Source organism: Charadrius vociferus, unplaced genomic scaffold, assembly GCF_000708025.1.
Source record: "Charadrius vociferus isolate BGI_N301 unplaced genomic scaffold, ASM70802v2 scaffold178, whole genome shotgun sequence".
NCBI lineage: Eukaryota > Metazoa > Chordata > Aves > Charadriiformes > Charadriidae > Charadrius > Charadrius vociferus.
Genome location: NW_009649717.1, coordinates 699,340 through 715,851, shown reverse-complemented (window position 1 = coordinate 715,851; position 16,512 = coordinate 699,340). Strand labels below are relative to the sequence as shown.

The 16,512-nt window shown below is 38.9% G+C and overlaps 1 protein-coding gene across 1 annotated transcript in view; it reads left to right on the top strand.

Moving 5' to 3' along the window:
• The window catches only part of SLC10A7 (solute carrier family 10, member 7), a 192,600-nt gene that overhangs the window by 134,829 nt on the left and 41,259 nt on the right, over positions 1-16,512 (top strand). Inside the window, exon 7 of the mRNA XM_009890754.1 lies at positions 7,791-7,826. Within this exon, the coding sequence (XP_009889056.1) occupies positions 7,791-7,826 (36 nt within the window). The remainder of the gene's footprint in view (positions 1-7,790; positions 7,827-16,512) is intronic.

Genomic DNA, 16,512 nt, shown 5'->3' with positions numbered 1-16,512 from the left:
AGTATTGTGTGTATGAGGAAGTTTTAGAAGATTCTCATTGAGGTGGGAGGTAAGGAAGAGGAAGAAAGTCTTGAGGCCAGGAGTAATGATGAGCAAAAGCAACTGAGAGGGAGTGGGAAACAGTTTGAGCTATAGGGCTCAGCAATATCATTGAATGCACTGAAGATGTTAACAAGACAGCTGACTTGAACGTGTTGCGAGAGAGAGACAACAAAAAGTTGCAGGAAGGTGTTACTAGTTTGAGTGGGGAATATAGCTGGATGCTGTTTCAGCTACATGAGCAAAGGCCCACCAAAATCTCCTTTGGTCACGCACAGTGTAGTGGAGCTGCTGCAGTAGCAGGAGGTTGCAGCACTTGGGAAGTACGGCCAGAAGCAGTTTCCCCAGCAGCAGCCCCCAAATATCCCATGTAACTGAATTTCATTCAGTTATTCTTATAATATTGCTAATGTAGATTATGAAGTTTCAGGTTGTTTGAAATCGCTTCTTTCCAACTCTGATTCAGACTTTTTAAAATATTTTGTGCGTCATTTCAGATACTATTACAATATCGCCTGTGAAGCCCCAAGAAGCTTATATAGTTGCTTAAAAACTTCAGGGTCCTTACTAATGTTTTCTGAACTATTCTGTTGCTGTGTAAGAAAAAAATTTCTAGTGTGTTGAAGATGCCCTCTGCTGGGAAGCCCGGCAAACTAGTCTTATATGGAGTTTCACCTTTCTGAAATACTCTTGCCTTAACTCTCAACTGGAACCTCACCCCTCAACCTTACTGAAAAGAATGCTTTCTCTTTTTGGTTTTATTCTTTACACTCAATCGGCGATAGGTGTAGTAGTATTACTACCAGTAGATAAGATCACTTTATTAGTTTCTAGAGTCTGTTGTGTTGGAAGGACCAAATTCTGGCTTCTTGCATTCCTTTTGATTCCGTTTTGATTTAATACTTACATAAAATGTGTGTGAGGGGAACATCTGCAATTAGTAATTACTAATAATTAGTTGAAAAGCTTTTGGTTTCTACTATTATCTGATGCTAGCATGCTTTTTTAATATTTTTTTTATTATTATTTCCCTTCCCACGGTAGAGGCCAGTAAGTTGACACAACAGAATAAAGGTGGTACAATGTCTGGTGGAACAATTCACAAAGTACTATGTGTAATCTCATAGCTGATATGAAACCTAATTTATTTTGTCCCCTCTGATAAAGCAAAAGCCATTTTGACATACAGCTTCTAATTTTACAGTTTCGTTATTAAAATCCAATATTGGCCTAATTGGATGAGTTGCAGCTATTGTTATGGTACTTGATTATAGTTGAATTAGGGTTATGAGAATTGTATTTTTGGTTTTGTATTGTGGTTCATTGCTTTGGTGTTGTACAGCGTTTATGAATTTAATGAAATGTGTGAATTTAACTTCACGTTCTTTTCAGTATCTTTTCAGATTTTCCTATTATTTAGATAGGGTGGGTGTATTTAGCATCCTAAAAAGCATCAATTCATAAGCCTTTGTTCTTCCCAGCATTCAGATCAGTCATTTGATATAAAACAGGAAAATAAAGAGCTAAGTTACATGTTTTATTTTGAAGCCCTACAGTTGTATAAGCCTGCTCAGAGTCAGCCATGTCATTGGGGTAGCTGGCAGAAAAGGGGTGTATGGTAGGAGACTTTTAAAGTCTTGTGTTTTGCACCTGAAATGATTTTGAATATACTAAAAGTGGAAGACAAAAGGCAAGTGATTCCATTGGGAAACAAAAGGCATCAGGAGTTCCTGTGATGTCCATGGGGGAACAACACAGGGATGTTGAAGTTGCATCATGGGGCATGGACTGAAATTACAAGCATACCAGAAAGTTCAGTTCTAACTTAATCTCTGAGACTGCAAGAGAGAAACCCAAACTTTTGTGTCATTTACATGGACGTGAAGTTTGAGATGGAGGAAAACGTATGTTTTATTGTGCAAATCTAATTCAACAAAAATTTGTTGTCTCTGGTGTCGTCTTTCAGTAGGCACAAACGAACAGCGTAGTTTGTAAAGCCATGCTTACACAAATATTAAAAGCTGTTTAAAGAACCCAGAAAAGGTTATCTGGAATAGGGTCCTGCAGCCACTTGATCCAAATACTAATGCACTGAAATGTTTTCCAGATAATTTTAGTTACAGACTTGAAATTATGCTAAAATGGTTTAGTACTTGAAAACTGAGATACGCAAAATTCACAGTTGCCTATGCAACCCTGTTGCCACGTCCTTTTTTGTTATGACTCCTCTTCATTCAGCACATACTGGTGGTTTCACAAGTACTTGCACAGGGCATCCCAACCTGACTTTTAGTGGGTTTTGGTCTTCTGGTTTGGAACCAAGTAAGTACATTTAGTGTAGTGGTTTTTATCTTGTTTTGTGGTGTCTGTCAGTAGGTTCTGCATAGTTCCAAAGAAGGTAAGTGGGGTCAGGTGGAAGAACAGAAGGCGACTCATTCCTGAGGATTTTGGCTGGTTATCCAGGTGTGTGAAATCCCGGTTTCAGCAGTAGGAGTCGTTCTTTGTATGATGTCTAAAATTAAGATTACTGCAAAGCAGTTTGGCATTTAATATAATATATTAATCTATTATATTTAATTTAATTTCATAACATCCTTTAAATCAATTTATTCAAGAGAATGCATAATGTGGTACCGCAGCTAATAGGAAACACTTTACAGAGGCATCGTGTCACCATGTGGAATTGTGGAGCTGTGACCAGTCTGAGGGGTAAGGGTAGGGGGAAGCCTGTACTCCTGCATTGGAATAGACTGAGTTGGCTGAGCGCCATCGTGGTCTTTTACAGTCTCCATCATGTTCTTGAAAATTCTGGATAATAAGCTTTTTGACCTTTAGGAGAGCCGCCTTTTTTTCCTTTGCCGTGGTACCAGATTTTTTGAGAACGCCTCTTTAACTGTATTCTGTCAGAACTTTGGTACTAGCTGTCTATTGCTCCAAAAGGTACCTAACTCAGACACAGAAGTACTTTTCCAGAGGCACAGTTCTCTTTTGGAAATGTAAAACATTATGAAGTTGTCGGCAAATTTGTCAAAAATAAAATAAGGAAAAAAATAAGTTTAAAAACACACTTCCAAGCACGTAGAACATGGAATATTCTATAGAATATAGAAGTAATAAGTGTATCAAAATAAAATCTATTTCCCATGTTGTAATCACAAAAATGGAACAGGTTTGGGTTTGGGGTTTTTTTTGGGGGGGGCAAACCAAAAAATGGGTTTTTAACTCAGTTTATAACTTACTGCTATTTGCACTCCTTTTGTGTCCTACTCTGATGAAGAATTCAAGAGCATCTGTAGCTTTAAGCACATAAGTAGGTAACTGATTTCAGAAAATACACAGTTGTTCAGAACCTTGATTGCAAAAAACTTTTGTCTTTCAAGCTCTACTTCTTAAGACGAATCAGACACGACTTTAGTTAAAGTTTTTTCACTAGTAATTGCCACATGTGTGTCATACTGATGACCTGTAAGAATGAAGAAAAATTGCATGGGAAATTTGTGGATAAAGGAGACGAAGGAAAGTTCAGATGTATTTCATGCCTCATTACAATAATCCTTACTCATCTTCTACCATGTGTCCCTCTGGATCTGTGCCCATCTTCCTCTTACTATTTGCATAATTTCTTTCTTAATGATTTGCCATCATAGTTTCAAATCCATTATGTTACTTCCTTTTGCTGTCCGATTTGGCAGCCAATTACATGTAATGATTCTACATATGCTCTTGGAGAATAAACAAGCACCTTTTTAATACCTGCTCTACAGCAATGCTGTACTGGATGAAACCTATAGAAAAACTCTTGACATCTTTATCTACTACAAATAACAATCAAATGGATCTCCAAGTACGTCCTTCCTGTTAAAGTGTATGTTTATGCACGTGCTCACACACTCAAAACTCCATTTAAACTCTCCTAATTAAGACATGTTCCACGATCTTTACTATAAAAAGGAATGTGTTTACAAGTATCTGATATGACTGTTCAGACTCCTATGTTGTATCAGTATCTCAGGATGGCCTGAGATTTTTTTCTTTCTTTTCCACTAAAATCATTGAAATATATTCAGTCAGTCTTTCACATCAGAGGTGTAAATGGATTTCTTGAAAGTTTTTCTGCTGATAGCAAACAGCAGTCACTTTACAACTTTGACTCCATTGTGGGCAGCAGTCGGAAAGCTTAACACTCCACCCGAACTTTGAAGATGCTAAAACTGTGTAATGACCTTGCATTCTCAAGGGCAGATGCTCAGCTTCTGCTGGAAGTGCTAATCTACAATCTGTTTATCTCCATACACTATGTATTTGACAGCACTTGCCTGGAAAGCAAGGCAGAGAAAAGCGTGGTCAAATTTTGTTACTTTTTCCTCTCTGATGGTGTTAGTGTCCAATTGACTTAGAAACGATAGTCTTTATTTTAATTTTTAGCTTCCTTTGTGCTTTTCAGCCTGTCGTAGTCTTAGAAAGCAGCTCTACTGCCAGTGCCAGAATATGCTCATCTCTGTGAAGCCTCTGCTAGTGCATCAGCTGGACCATGTAGAGTAACTCTTTTCTTCCAGCTTTTCTTTATTCTGAGCGAATCGGATTTTGGTTTTACCTTCAAAACCTAAATCGTCATCTGTATTCTTTATCAGCAGGCTTTAGACTCAGTGTGCTCTACATATTATTCTTTAGTGGGTATGAATTGAGATGCATCACATAGTGCTTATAAGCATATTGAGGAGCGCATTTCTAATGAAGAGGTATTGTGTGTGGAGGGAAAGGTAATACCTTTTGTTAGACTGATATACTTTAGTCATGTAAACCTTCAAATCTGTAACAGAAACCTAAAGAGAAGGGCTTTTGCACATAAAAGCATGCTAGTGTTTTCAGGTAACATATATAAATGGGCTTTACGTGCCCAAAGTTTGTTCTGTACCCACTCCATCAGTTCGTCGGGTAACAGAGATTCCCTCTCCTAATAAATTTTGCCTTGCTTGCACCCGTAAACAATCACAGTCACCACAGCACAACTGAATGAAAAAATATGCTTGGTTTTAATGTAATCCCTGTGGTTTTTCAAACCGGTGCTCCTTATCAAAATAAAACATTAACATCGAATTACTCTGATTCAGCAACAGCATCTATTTTTTAATATGAACTTGTCTGTTCTGTCAGGTAATTGTTTAGCTTCCCAGGGAATTGTGTATGTGTTGCAAATGGGAAAATTCAACCTTGTAAATCCTTTCTGCGGTGAGGCAACAGGAAACTTGCTTCTGATTATTAAGATCACCAGGTTTAATAGCAAAATTTTGTAAAGAATTGCTAGAATTGACCTTTTGAATGCTAGATTTCCAACAAGCTCAGTCAGGAATCTGTTTATAATATATATACCAGGATTCTCTTCCTCTCTGCTTACAGAATTATGAATAAGTGTTACTGTTACAGAGGTAACATTTCCTTTGGTGACATTATAGGCTTTGAATTAGCAGTGGCTGTTGCCCACTGTGTTGATATGGCCAAGCTTCTAAAGCAAATATATACCAAGTCACAGGTCCCCTTCTAAAGGGGAAGGACACCATCTTTGTTTATCAACAAGATAAAAGGAAAGGTTGTTTTGTTTTGGTTTTTTTTACCTTTGCATTTTTTTTTGTAATGTATGAAAGTGCTCTGAAATGTACTGAGGCATGAAGCGCGTAAGAAATGACTAATGATGCTGAATCAATGAGTTCCTTCAGATGTAGAGGAGAGCTGGCTGTACTCGCCAGCTGGTAGTGTGCTCTCTTCTCCCTACGCTCAATGCTGATGTGGAGTACAGGATGCTTTTGGCATATCACCTCCCCTCCACCCATGTTCCTCTTTGCTCATGCAAAGGTCTGAAGGTGGAACCCTGCTGCAGTGGTGTTCTGCCATCCCAAAATTATAGGATGCTTAGGGGAGTACTCAGGCACTTGGTAATATTTGAGCTGTGCAGTGTAGTTGTCAATGGGGAACAGGGAAGAAGGGGAAAGTCTGGCTTGCGTATTTTTAGTAGTAGTTCATAATAGCTGGAGTTTGGTCACTCTGATGAAGTGACTGTGTTGCATCTACATTATACAAATCTTACTGTCAGTTCTTGGTTCTAAGCATCTTAGATGCTACTGTACCCAAGTGTCAGTTCAGCTCTTAGTGCCTCCTCCCTCCCTCAACTTTTGTTTCTTCCTCTACAGCTGATACACTTGAACACCTATATTTCTTCATAACTGCTATCTGCATTTTCGTCTAGGCCTCCCTGTAAACAGTGAGTGACTCCCTGAAGCAATTCTTATTGCTTCTACTTCTTCTTTTTCTAGTCTTTTATGATCTATCTCAACTGTGACATTTGCAAAAAGATAAATGATTTTGAATAGCTAGGCTGTGGGGCAGTCAGGTATGGCATATGTTATTTATTTCAAAATATGGTTTTAAGTTCTGTAGAGCTTTCAAGATGCACAGCTTCACTCCTTGCCTCCTCGATCCTTCTTGTTTGCCATGGTTTGTGGCATTTACTTGTTGCATTTTGTTTTAAGAACACAATAGGAACTCTCTGTGCCTAATGGGCTATCTGGATCTGAGACTTTTGGTGGACCCAGAAAGCAAATAAAAAACTAGCTGTATAAGGCTTTTCATTATATTAGCTTCCAAAAGATGGATGTAAAGCTGTGTTACTCAAGGTTAAGTGAAAAGCAGGGGACAACTGCTTTTTTGTTTGAGTGTTTTTCACTTGGAGCTAAAAACAAACAGAAAATAAGCATCCTTTTAGATGGATGTGAGCAAGTTTTCGGCTTTTGTCCTTTAAACAATAAAGTTTGTGAATAGCTGAAAGACTAGTTATTCTTGAGGCATATCTGGATGAAGAATAGTCTTGGCTTAGAGAAGTTCTGAGCAAGCTTTGTAATTAGCATGCATTAAATGATAGAATCATTTCATTGAGCAATAATAAAATATTGAAGTCAGGTAGAAGGGTGATGGGGAATTGCTATTTGCAGCTATAAAACTGATGCATGTCATGTTAACTCCCAGCCCAAACAACTCATTTTAAGATTCGCTCTCATGAAACTTAAAATCCTCTGTTTTGTCCAATCATCAGCTTTAAACCTGTTCCTTGTCAGTGAAGACAACAAATCTTTTTGCTTGTGTCTGCCTGGGGCATGTGGAAAGCTGAGGTGGTCCTGTGTGATTAAATTAGATGAAAGACTTGCCTTGTACCAGTGTGACGTGAAGTCTAATCAAGTGAAATGAGTTTTGAGATCTCAGCTCATTTCCTTGGGGAAATATCAGTTTACATTACACAGTCACGACACCTAATTCATCACAGTTGATGCGGCTTTTGCTCAGAAGAGGACCTGGGACTGGGTAGCATGGGACTTGATCACAACTCTCCCCCCTAAGGAGGAGCAGCTTAGTGAGGTTAAGATACCACACAGTGTGGGGAGAGCTTTAATACATTTTTTTCAAAAGAATTGATCTATTCTGCATATTATATCTTTTAGAATAGAGGGGCTTAGGTGCAAAATGGGGAAAGCTAGAGGTGAAAAAAGATACTTTGTACTGAGTATAGTTTATGAAATGATCGATGTACAGATGTTAAAGAAGGTACACAGTGACGAGTGAAGTTGAACTTCTTGTCTCTTAATTTCTATGATGTTGAATGATGTTTGTGTATTCCCATGCACTAAGGTACAAAGAAATAAAGAGTATTCTGTTTCCCTGACTAACTGACATATTTATTTATTTTTTATTTTTATTTCTTTCAGGGCATTGTTATAACTCCACTTCTGCTTCTGCTTTTTGTAAGTATCTTGATCTTAAGATGTCTTTTTACTGGGTAGTGTTGCACCTATTAGACAGTATATTAAAGACATAAATTTGGGTGACTTAACAACACTTAAATAGAGGGGAAGATTTTTCTGGTCAGTATATGAAATAAGCTGCCTCCCAGAAAGGCCATCAAAGTGTGTCACAATGAATGCAAACATTGCCCGCCCTTCATGTAAGAGGACCAAACCCTCTTATTCTTGCAGAATCACAAAACCATATGCTGTTAGTTAGGCTGGATAAAATACAAACACTTGCCAAGTAAGATGATCACTCTGGACATCTCTTGGAGAGATTTCACATGCAGGAGCTGGACAAGATTGTAATGATCCGAAATGGATGACGGGCCAATTGGGAAAGCACTGTTCAGACATACAGAGCCTCACTCTTGGGCAACTAAGCCCACGGGTATTTTTGTGATAGAGGTTAGTGAGGTAGCAGCAGCAGCAAGACAAATTACCGGAGCCCCTGTGTACCGCTAAATGTGATGCTGCTTCATTCCTGTTAGTTCAAGATTTCATTTTCAGTCGTTAGTCTTCAGTGAGCGCCTTGATTCCTTACAGTTCAAGAAAGGGGAGAAGACCAAGTTTTATCTTCATGTTATATAAAGGTACGGACGTTACTCAGCGTACAGTGATGAGGCTTTAACAGATGAGTGATGGTGCTTTAGTCAAGTCCCTTGTCGGTTAGGAAGTATTTATGCTTGTGGAGGATTTGCTGGCACAAGCAGTATGGTATGGTATAGTACAAGTTACTGAGGACTGTGGCTTTGTGAAGAGCAGGTAAATAGGCGGCAGCATTTCAAGGATTTCAGGAGAGGTGTATGTTCTCTTTTATGTTTGTCTTACTAATTGCATTGCACGTAAGTCAGCACCGTGGAAAGGAGTCGTAAGTGTGAAGTTAGTCTGAAACAATTTGTAAGTGGCATGCAAGTGGCTTGCCGTTTATAGTAGGGATGCTTAAGCAGCATATGGACGGTATACAAATAGAGCAGTGTATACTAAACTGAGGAAAAACAGTACTGTGAGTGTAACTAACATTATAAACTACTGCTATCAACAAGGCTGTGTGGGAAGATTTTTATTTTACAGTATTTTTATTTTACTATAACAAATTGTAATTCATCTGATGTAGCCATGTTTACAAAAGAACTGCTTTGGCCATATCGTATATATCAATACATATCAACAAAGCTTTCTTGATATACCTGGGACCATAGCCTTACTGTAGGTTGAAAAAGATAACCGTTCTAAGAAAAAATGGGTGGTTTGTTAATTCTTGCACTGAATACATTGATTCCAGATGGTCTGCCTCGCTGTTTTCCTGTTGTCTTCCCTCTTGTGTGGAATGTGTTTCTTCCACAGGCATTCATCCAGAGACCTGTAGTTGTTTCTAAGTGACTGAAACTTCAGCTCTTTTTACTTTTGCTCACTGGGAACTTCCACCCTGCTATACCTCACTGAGTTTTGGTGCTCTACGTAGCCAAAAGGGCTATTTTCTGTAGAAATGGAAATGCTAAGGAGTGATCTGCATACTTTTTCAAGCAAGATAAAGATCTTTCCTTTGGTGACTTCATGGACGGATAACAAGATATTCTGTCCCATAAATTGCATTTTTCACTGTTAGCTCTCAAAAGAGGTGCTAAAACTTTATATGTGCAGGAACAGGAAGGCAAAGCGCATGCCTCTTCTTCTAACCAGCCAGGGAGACGCTTGTGCGAGAAGTGTGTGCAAAATGCGCATTAAATGTTCTGTGGATTGTAACATGACTCAGAGCTGTTCTTCTTGAGGAAAATACACACATGAATTATTTTTTCATCAGAGTGATAAACCAGTCTGGGGATGGGGGGAGTTACAAAAGCTGCATTTTTTTGTCACAAAGCCCAAAACTTGAGGACTTTTCTTGGCATGTATAAATATTTAAAACTCCTTGAGGTCTTTGCTGAGGACTTGACACATGGTAAGGGCAACCATTCTGGTCAGCCCAGCAGCACATCTTGCCAAGATGAGATCCCCCTTTTCTGAAGGTTCAGTTTATCCCATAGCAGGTATTTAAGATAGCAGCAGGGCATGCACGTTTAGTTTGCACTTTTCCTGTACCCTGGCAGTCTGTGGTTTGGATGGCTGAAACTCTGAAACCTTTTTTTTTTTTTTTTTTTTTTCTCATTAAAAAAACTCTTGTTTACCTCAACAGTAGCTGAGCTGGGCTTCTGAATACCATCCAGGGACCTTTGAAGTCAATGCCTTTAGTGAACTTTAATTCCTTAATTTGGTACTCATGAGCATTAACTCTTCCACAGAGTCATACTACGATAGTCTGAGTGCTATATTGTACTACTGATATCATTTGTTAGTCTCCCTGTATACAGTGCATAAAATACCCTTAGTACTGCCAGAAATAAAATACATTGTTGTCCATTAGCTTGGTTTTGTTATGGGGCTTAACCTGCTGTAGCGGTTATGATTTAAATTTTGCCCTATGTGCACCAGAGAATATAACTTTCTGAACTGCCTTTTCCATTCATAATTGCCTAGTAACGTAAATATAAATTGTCTAAACAACATTGATAAAGACATGTTGAAGCTTATAATAAATAATGCATTTAATGCAAATAATTTATCATCTTAAATTAATGGTGTTGAACATAAGATTGTCAGTTACATTTCTGAAAAGTGTATTTCTACTATGAAACTTTTGGTGTAAAGCTTACTCAAAAAAAAGTGTTCCAAGAGGTTCTGATTGATCTAATGAAACCTTAAATACTATGTACGTGATTACCGGACTGTATCCTTGTGAGGATGCCTAGCTGGACATGAAAGAATAGCCGTCTTCACCACAGATACCTCTGATTAACATTTTACCTAAAAAGAAGCTATTAAGTCTGGCTTCCAGGTGCATTAATCTGCAATAGCATCAGCTTCATGTTAACCCTTATTATTAACAGTTAATATGTTATATTCCCAGCAAAGATGTTGGAAATGGGCAACGTCCCATAAACTATATATAATTGATTAGAGTTCATATATGTGGTGAGCGGGAGTGCTGAAACAAAGTGTTGTACGATACATCAGTTTCAAGTTAACACAGGGTTATGCTGTTCATATTTCTTTGCAACATTCTGCAATGTTTCATTAATGATAATTAGGAGCATTCAGAGAAGGATATTGTCTGTCTTCCTCTTGTCAGGTCATATACTTAGCTGAAGCCAGAGGTAACAGATTGATCATGAAATTTTTTAAAGCAGAGAAATAAGTTTTATTTTCTCAAAGGCATTTGGGGAAAAAAAAACAACCCACCAAGTAGAAATTGAAGTGTAAACTAGATTTTGCTTTTGGAAATAACTATATTGCTATCCATAAGTAATGACTACAAATAGGTTAAGTAATGCCCGAGGAAGTTAGTCACTTGGGTATGACTGTCCATCTTTACTTATCATATGACTTGTTCTCTCTGTTCAGTTTAGTTATTTCCTTTAGTAATTGTAATAACATTTTATGATTTGTAATAACAGTCTATAATTTGAATTCTTAAGTATGCTGCATTTGGGCTCATTTACATTACCAAAAGAGAGTTAAACAAAAGGTGTCATCATACTGTGAAGATAATAGTGCTGTGATCTCTTTAATAACCTCAAGATGTCAGCTCCTTTTTATGATGTCTCGTTTGAAAGACAGAACTTCAGGAGCACTGCACTCTGCACCAGTTAGATTGTAACTTTAGTCATGAAAACCAGGAATAGGTATGAATGCGGATTTATTTTCATTGAGGGATTTCATATGCCTTTGTATTGCACAGGGTGGAGGCCAGCCAGATGCCTCAGCAAGGTCATGTCTCTTGGATTTGCCCTGGAAGCAGAGTGAGCATAGATATGGTACTACCATGTAAGAGGATGATGCAGAGTGACCTTTCTCACGTGAACGTAGCTCTGCTGCTTTCCAGCCACATTGGGATAGAGTTGCCCTCTCTGTCCTTAAAGTTAGTTGAGCACGTGGACCAGCAATTTTACCAGGCTATACAAGCTTATGATTTTATTGATTGTATTTGGTATCAAAATGCAAGAAGTCAGTCATCTGCACACCTGTTGGAGTCAAACGTGATGCTGCCGTTTTTATGGCACAGTATCTCTGCCACCTTCTTGGTATTACCCTTACTGTTGAGACTCGATGCCTGACGGATGCGTCTCTTCAGTTGCTGGAAGCACAGCCGGTTAGCTATCAAAGTAACAGAAGTCAAGGTGTGTGAATCTATGTTGGTTTGTTTTTTTTATTGAAAGCCATCAAAGAAAACGTTAGAGATAAGTAAGTGTTTTACATTTTTATGTACTTTACATTCTTCAGAAGCATGCCTGCAAACCAGTTAACGTGGAATGTTAAAGAGCCAATGCAAAATTCATGTGTATTTTTAAAACTACACTTGGCAAAAACCTCCATGTAACTGTCACGCATTGCTCCCATGTTTGCTGTTTTACCAAAGAAGATTGCCATGACATTTGTGTCAAACTGGAATCTTTCCAAGGCTTTATCAGCTTGCTCCTTTTCTTGATTTATTCAGTGATGTTTTCTTTTCTGGTACCCTCTCAAATTTCTGAATTTTATAGTACGTATTCTTATGGTGGCATTGTAGTGGTGGTGCCATAAGTACTAGCAAGTAGCACTGATGAAAAAAATAGGAGTAGACAAGTGAAGGAAATTCTGTGCAAGTATCACAGAGAAAAATGAAATAAAATGACTGGTGAATAAGGACATGAATGAAACTAGAAGCTGACTGAAATACTGAAGTTAGAAGCTTTCTCCTATATTCACAATCCTTAAATTAAAACATTGTTTTAGTAGTTGCTGATACGTCTCAAATTTTTGCCAAGTCTTCTTCAACCCCGTGTATTTCAGATAATTTTTTTTTATTAGAAGGAGCTGTCATTACTGTTTTTTTTTTTTAAACAGGATTTCTACACACAGTCTTGGTTTTCCTCTCAAGCACTTGGTAAATGAGAGTAGATACCAGTCAAACGAATCGTTAAATATGCAAATATTTTACTAGCTGGAAAGCATTGGAAGTTGATGAGGAAGTTGCAGCTAATGGATTTCACTAGTATGTGACAAAAGGCTGATTACAGTGGCGGTGGGGGAAGCAGCATAGTGCTGTTAACAGATCAACTCAGTCATGTGGAAGATTTAAAGCGCATCATTAATTCTACCTGGTTATTTACCTCACTGTTCCCTTTCTCTTTAATCATTGGGAAGACAAAATTATCTGATCTGATCCAAACCCTTTACAATTAACCAGAATTTTTTAATGGATGCCATGAAATATTTGCTTGGGCGTTTTATTCCTTTTTCAAATGTACCTTTTATGGCTTTGTTATATAACTTGCATGCAAGTGACAGTCAGAGAACAACAGGGGCCCTCCCTTTTCCTGACACGGACACAAAATATGGTAAATTTGTCTAGGTAGAAGACTCTAAAATATGTAGCGTTTCTGTGGAGGACTTTCTTTTCTACTTAGTTTTGCTTTTGAAATTTTCATCTGTATGATGCTAGGGGAGCCTTTTAAGTACACAACCTGCTTCTGCACAGCAGAAGCTAACCACTCATCTTAATAGGATCATAGAACTGGAGTAACAGGAGGATCCTGTCCCGACTCACCCAGTCCACCTCTTTTCCATGCTGTGCGATTCACCTCAAAACTGAACATGATCCAACTTAAAAGTAAGGATTTTTGCTCTCCCTCCACCCTTGCAATACTACAAACTTGTGTCTCTGATGAGCAGAAACCTAATTTTCAGTAAGAATTTGTGACAAGTGTTTTACCCATTTGTCTTTGTTGCCAGTGTTATCAGACACCTGAATAGCATTTCTCTGCAATTTATCACTCTGGCTCAGATCTAGTGTACAATCCTATCCTCTTTCCCAGTCGTCAGTCGGATAGGCTAAACAAGCCAAGCATTTCTAATCTTTGACACATAAATATAAAAAAAACCCAAACAAATGCCGTATTCTGAGGTGTCTCACGTACCTGTTCCAATTTTAATTCCTTCTTTAGCCCAGGTAATAAGAATTGTGCACAGCAGCACAGTGTTCTTCGCAAGGGTTTATCCAGGCCTTGTGCGATGTCACAAGTATCCCCTATGTTGATTGATTTATTTCTTCTGGTACGTCACAACTGCCTTTTTCATGGATACGTAATATTAATAGTTCTTAATTATCCTGTGTTTGCTAATCTATTTCTTTCCAGTTGGTCACCCCCTTGTTTGCAGTGGAATTTGTGCATACTACTCCCCACGTCTCAGCTCTCCAAGGGTATTAATTATCTAACTACTATTTAGGTGCCTTTGGGTTGGACACTTGATCTCATTTCTTTACATTCACCCTCAAGATCATTTTACCGTGGCAAAGTGGAAGAGTAGCTCTGGTATATTTCAGACTGAGAATACCTATGGTTATTTTTACAGCTCTATAAAAGGCTTTAAAAGCAATAGGTACGTTTGGATTGGCTTGGTATTTAATGTGCCATAGGGGAAACCAGAACAGGATTGGGCATCTGTGATCACTTTAACAGGGGAACCCCAAAATATACAGTATCCTTGCCCAAGCTGGGGGTGGGGGGGACTTGACAGATTATCAGCTTTTTTTCTTTTTCCTCTACACTGCTGATTATGAAACTTTGATTTTTTTATTTTTTTTTTTAAACAAAACCAGAGGGTATATATAGACAGCTAGTTTTTTTTATGTTTGTGCAAAATTAGTTCCTGTGGCCACAGCAGCATATAGAATATGCAAGAATTTGCAAAATATACCGTAAGGCCAGAACATCTCTTTTCTTTAGCAGAACTAGAGACTTATGTCTGCCTTTAATTTTTAAGTATGACAATGAAAGATCTATTTGTTAAAATACATGACTGCCAAACCATTGAACATGATCTCTGTCATACCTTTAGCCACTTTCTCTGAGGTAAGAGCCAACTTGCAGTATTTGATAGGCAGAATTAAAAGCTTTATTTAAAAATTTAAATAATTTTTTTTCTGCCAGTGCTAGGAAACTGAAACCTATTTGCTTTGGAATGACAAACCCGCTTTCTTCTCTTACTATAGAAGCTCCCTTCTCAGTGATATGCTTCCCCTTCCCTTCCCTCTCCTGCTCTTAGCACCCATTAGAAGTGGGCAATTTCAGTACCAGTGCCTCCTGGTGAGTCGCTGGGAGCTGGCATCTTTCACACAGCTTCTCTGCCTTACTTACTGAGATGTCTGAACACTCTGCCTGTGAGTACCTTTAAAGCAGTGGAGTAGGAAGGACATCCTAGTGACCTGCCAGCTCTGGTTAGACTGCTGTGAAATGTTATGTAGGAATGATGGTTTCATCTCTTTCGTCCTACCTGAAATCTAAAGGTGGGCACTGTGGAAATCATAGGTGCCCGTCAGCGCTGTTCCTGTGGAGTAGCATGGACGTTTCCTACTTCCAGAGCCTCAGCATGCTCACGGTTACTGCCCATTGCAGTGTATTCACTGCAAAGCATTTCCATTTGCCAAGTACCTGGGTTACTGAGGGCAATGGGCATACTTTGCTGTTGCGTAGCGTAGCACAATGACTAGGTCAGGATAAGGGTTCCAGAAGGAGTCCAAAGCAAGGCAGGGCTTAGTTCAGCTGGTCACTCTTGTTCGTTTTCCTGTATTACTGAGCTGGATTCCATCCACGTCTTTTCTAAAAGTGCATCACCTTCCATGTCCTCTCTGTAACGGGGCTGTCATCCACAACAGGACATAAAGGGATTAGCAGGTGGGGTGGTCTAGACAGGACTCTAAGACAGCTGAATCTGGACTGGATGAGAGTAACCAGAAGCAGTGATGATACAGCACTGAAGAGAAAATTTAAAAAAAAAGGTATCAGAGTAGCATGACGTGAAGGTGGAAATTAAAAGCTTAAATTAAACTTCTCACAGGAGAGAGCAGCCAGTGACCCTCCCCCTCAGTTCTGCCCTGTTTTCACCCCTGCCTCACTTCTCCTCTGTGCTCAACAAACAGCAAGGCTGAAGCTGGCTGATGGTATATGAAGAGCACAAAGACACACAACCTGGGGAAACATGTTAATTGCAGGAGAACACTGGAAGAGTAAGGCCCCAAAGGACAGCTGCCTCCAAAGTGAACTCAATATGTGGGACTGGATTATAATTTGGTGTGACTGGTAGGAGGTGTGTTTCTTCTGAGTCAGTGGCAGTTGGAGATGTGGGAACACCATGGTGATATCTGCCTGGTTGGCCAGAAAGATGAGAATGGAGCATCTGGCTTGTGGAGGCAGCCTAAGCTGGGAAGTGGAATTGTCTCGTTCTTATGCAAGACAATTTGTTTGCTTGGTTTTTGCTTTTTGTTTTTACCACAACCAGTTAAATATATCCTATCAATTAAGGATAAGCTGATGTTTCTACCACAAACTCATAAAGAAACCCACTAAATAATTTGCTAGGAGTTCTTTAAAACAGGCAGTCTCTTGAGAAGGTAGGTCTAGGACTAAATTAGCAAGAATGCTGCAGGTTAGGTTTGAAGTACTGTGTGGTGACAGAATTGTTTGGAAAGGTTCGCCTGGAATTCTCTTCCCTTACAGCCATATCCAGCAAACACTTGCAGAAGGTGCAGTTCCTGCTCATCTGAACTGTTCTTCTGAAATCACTC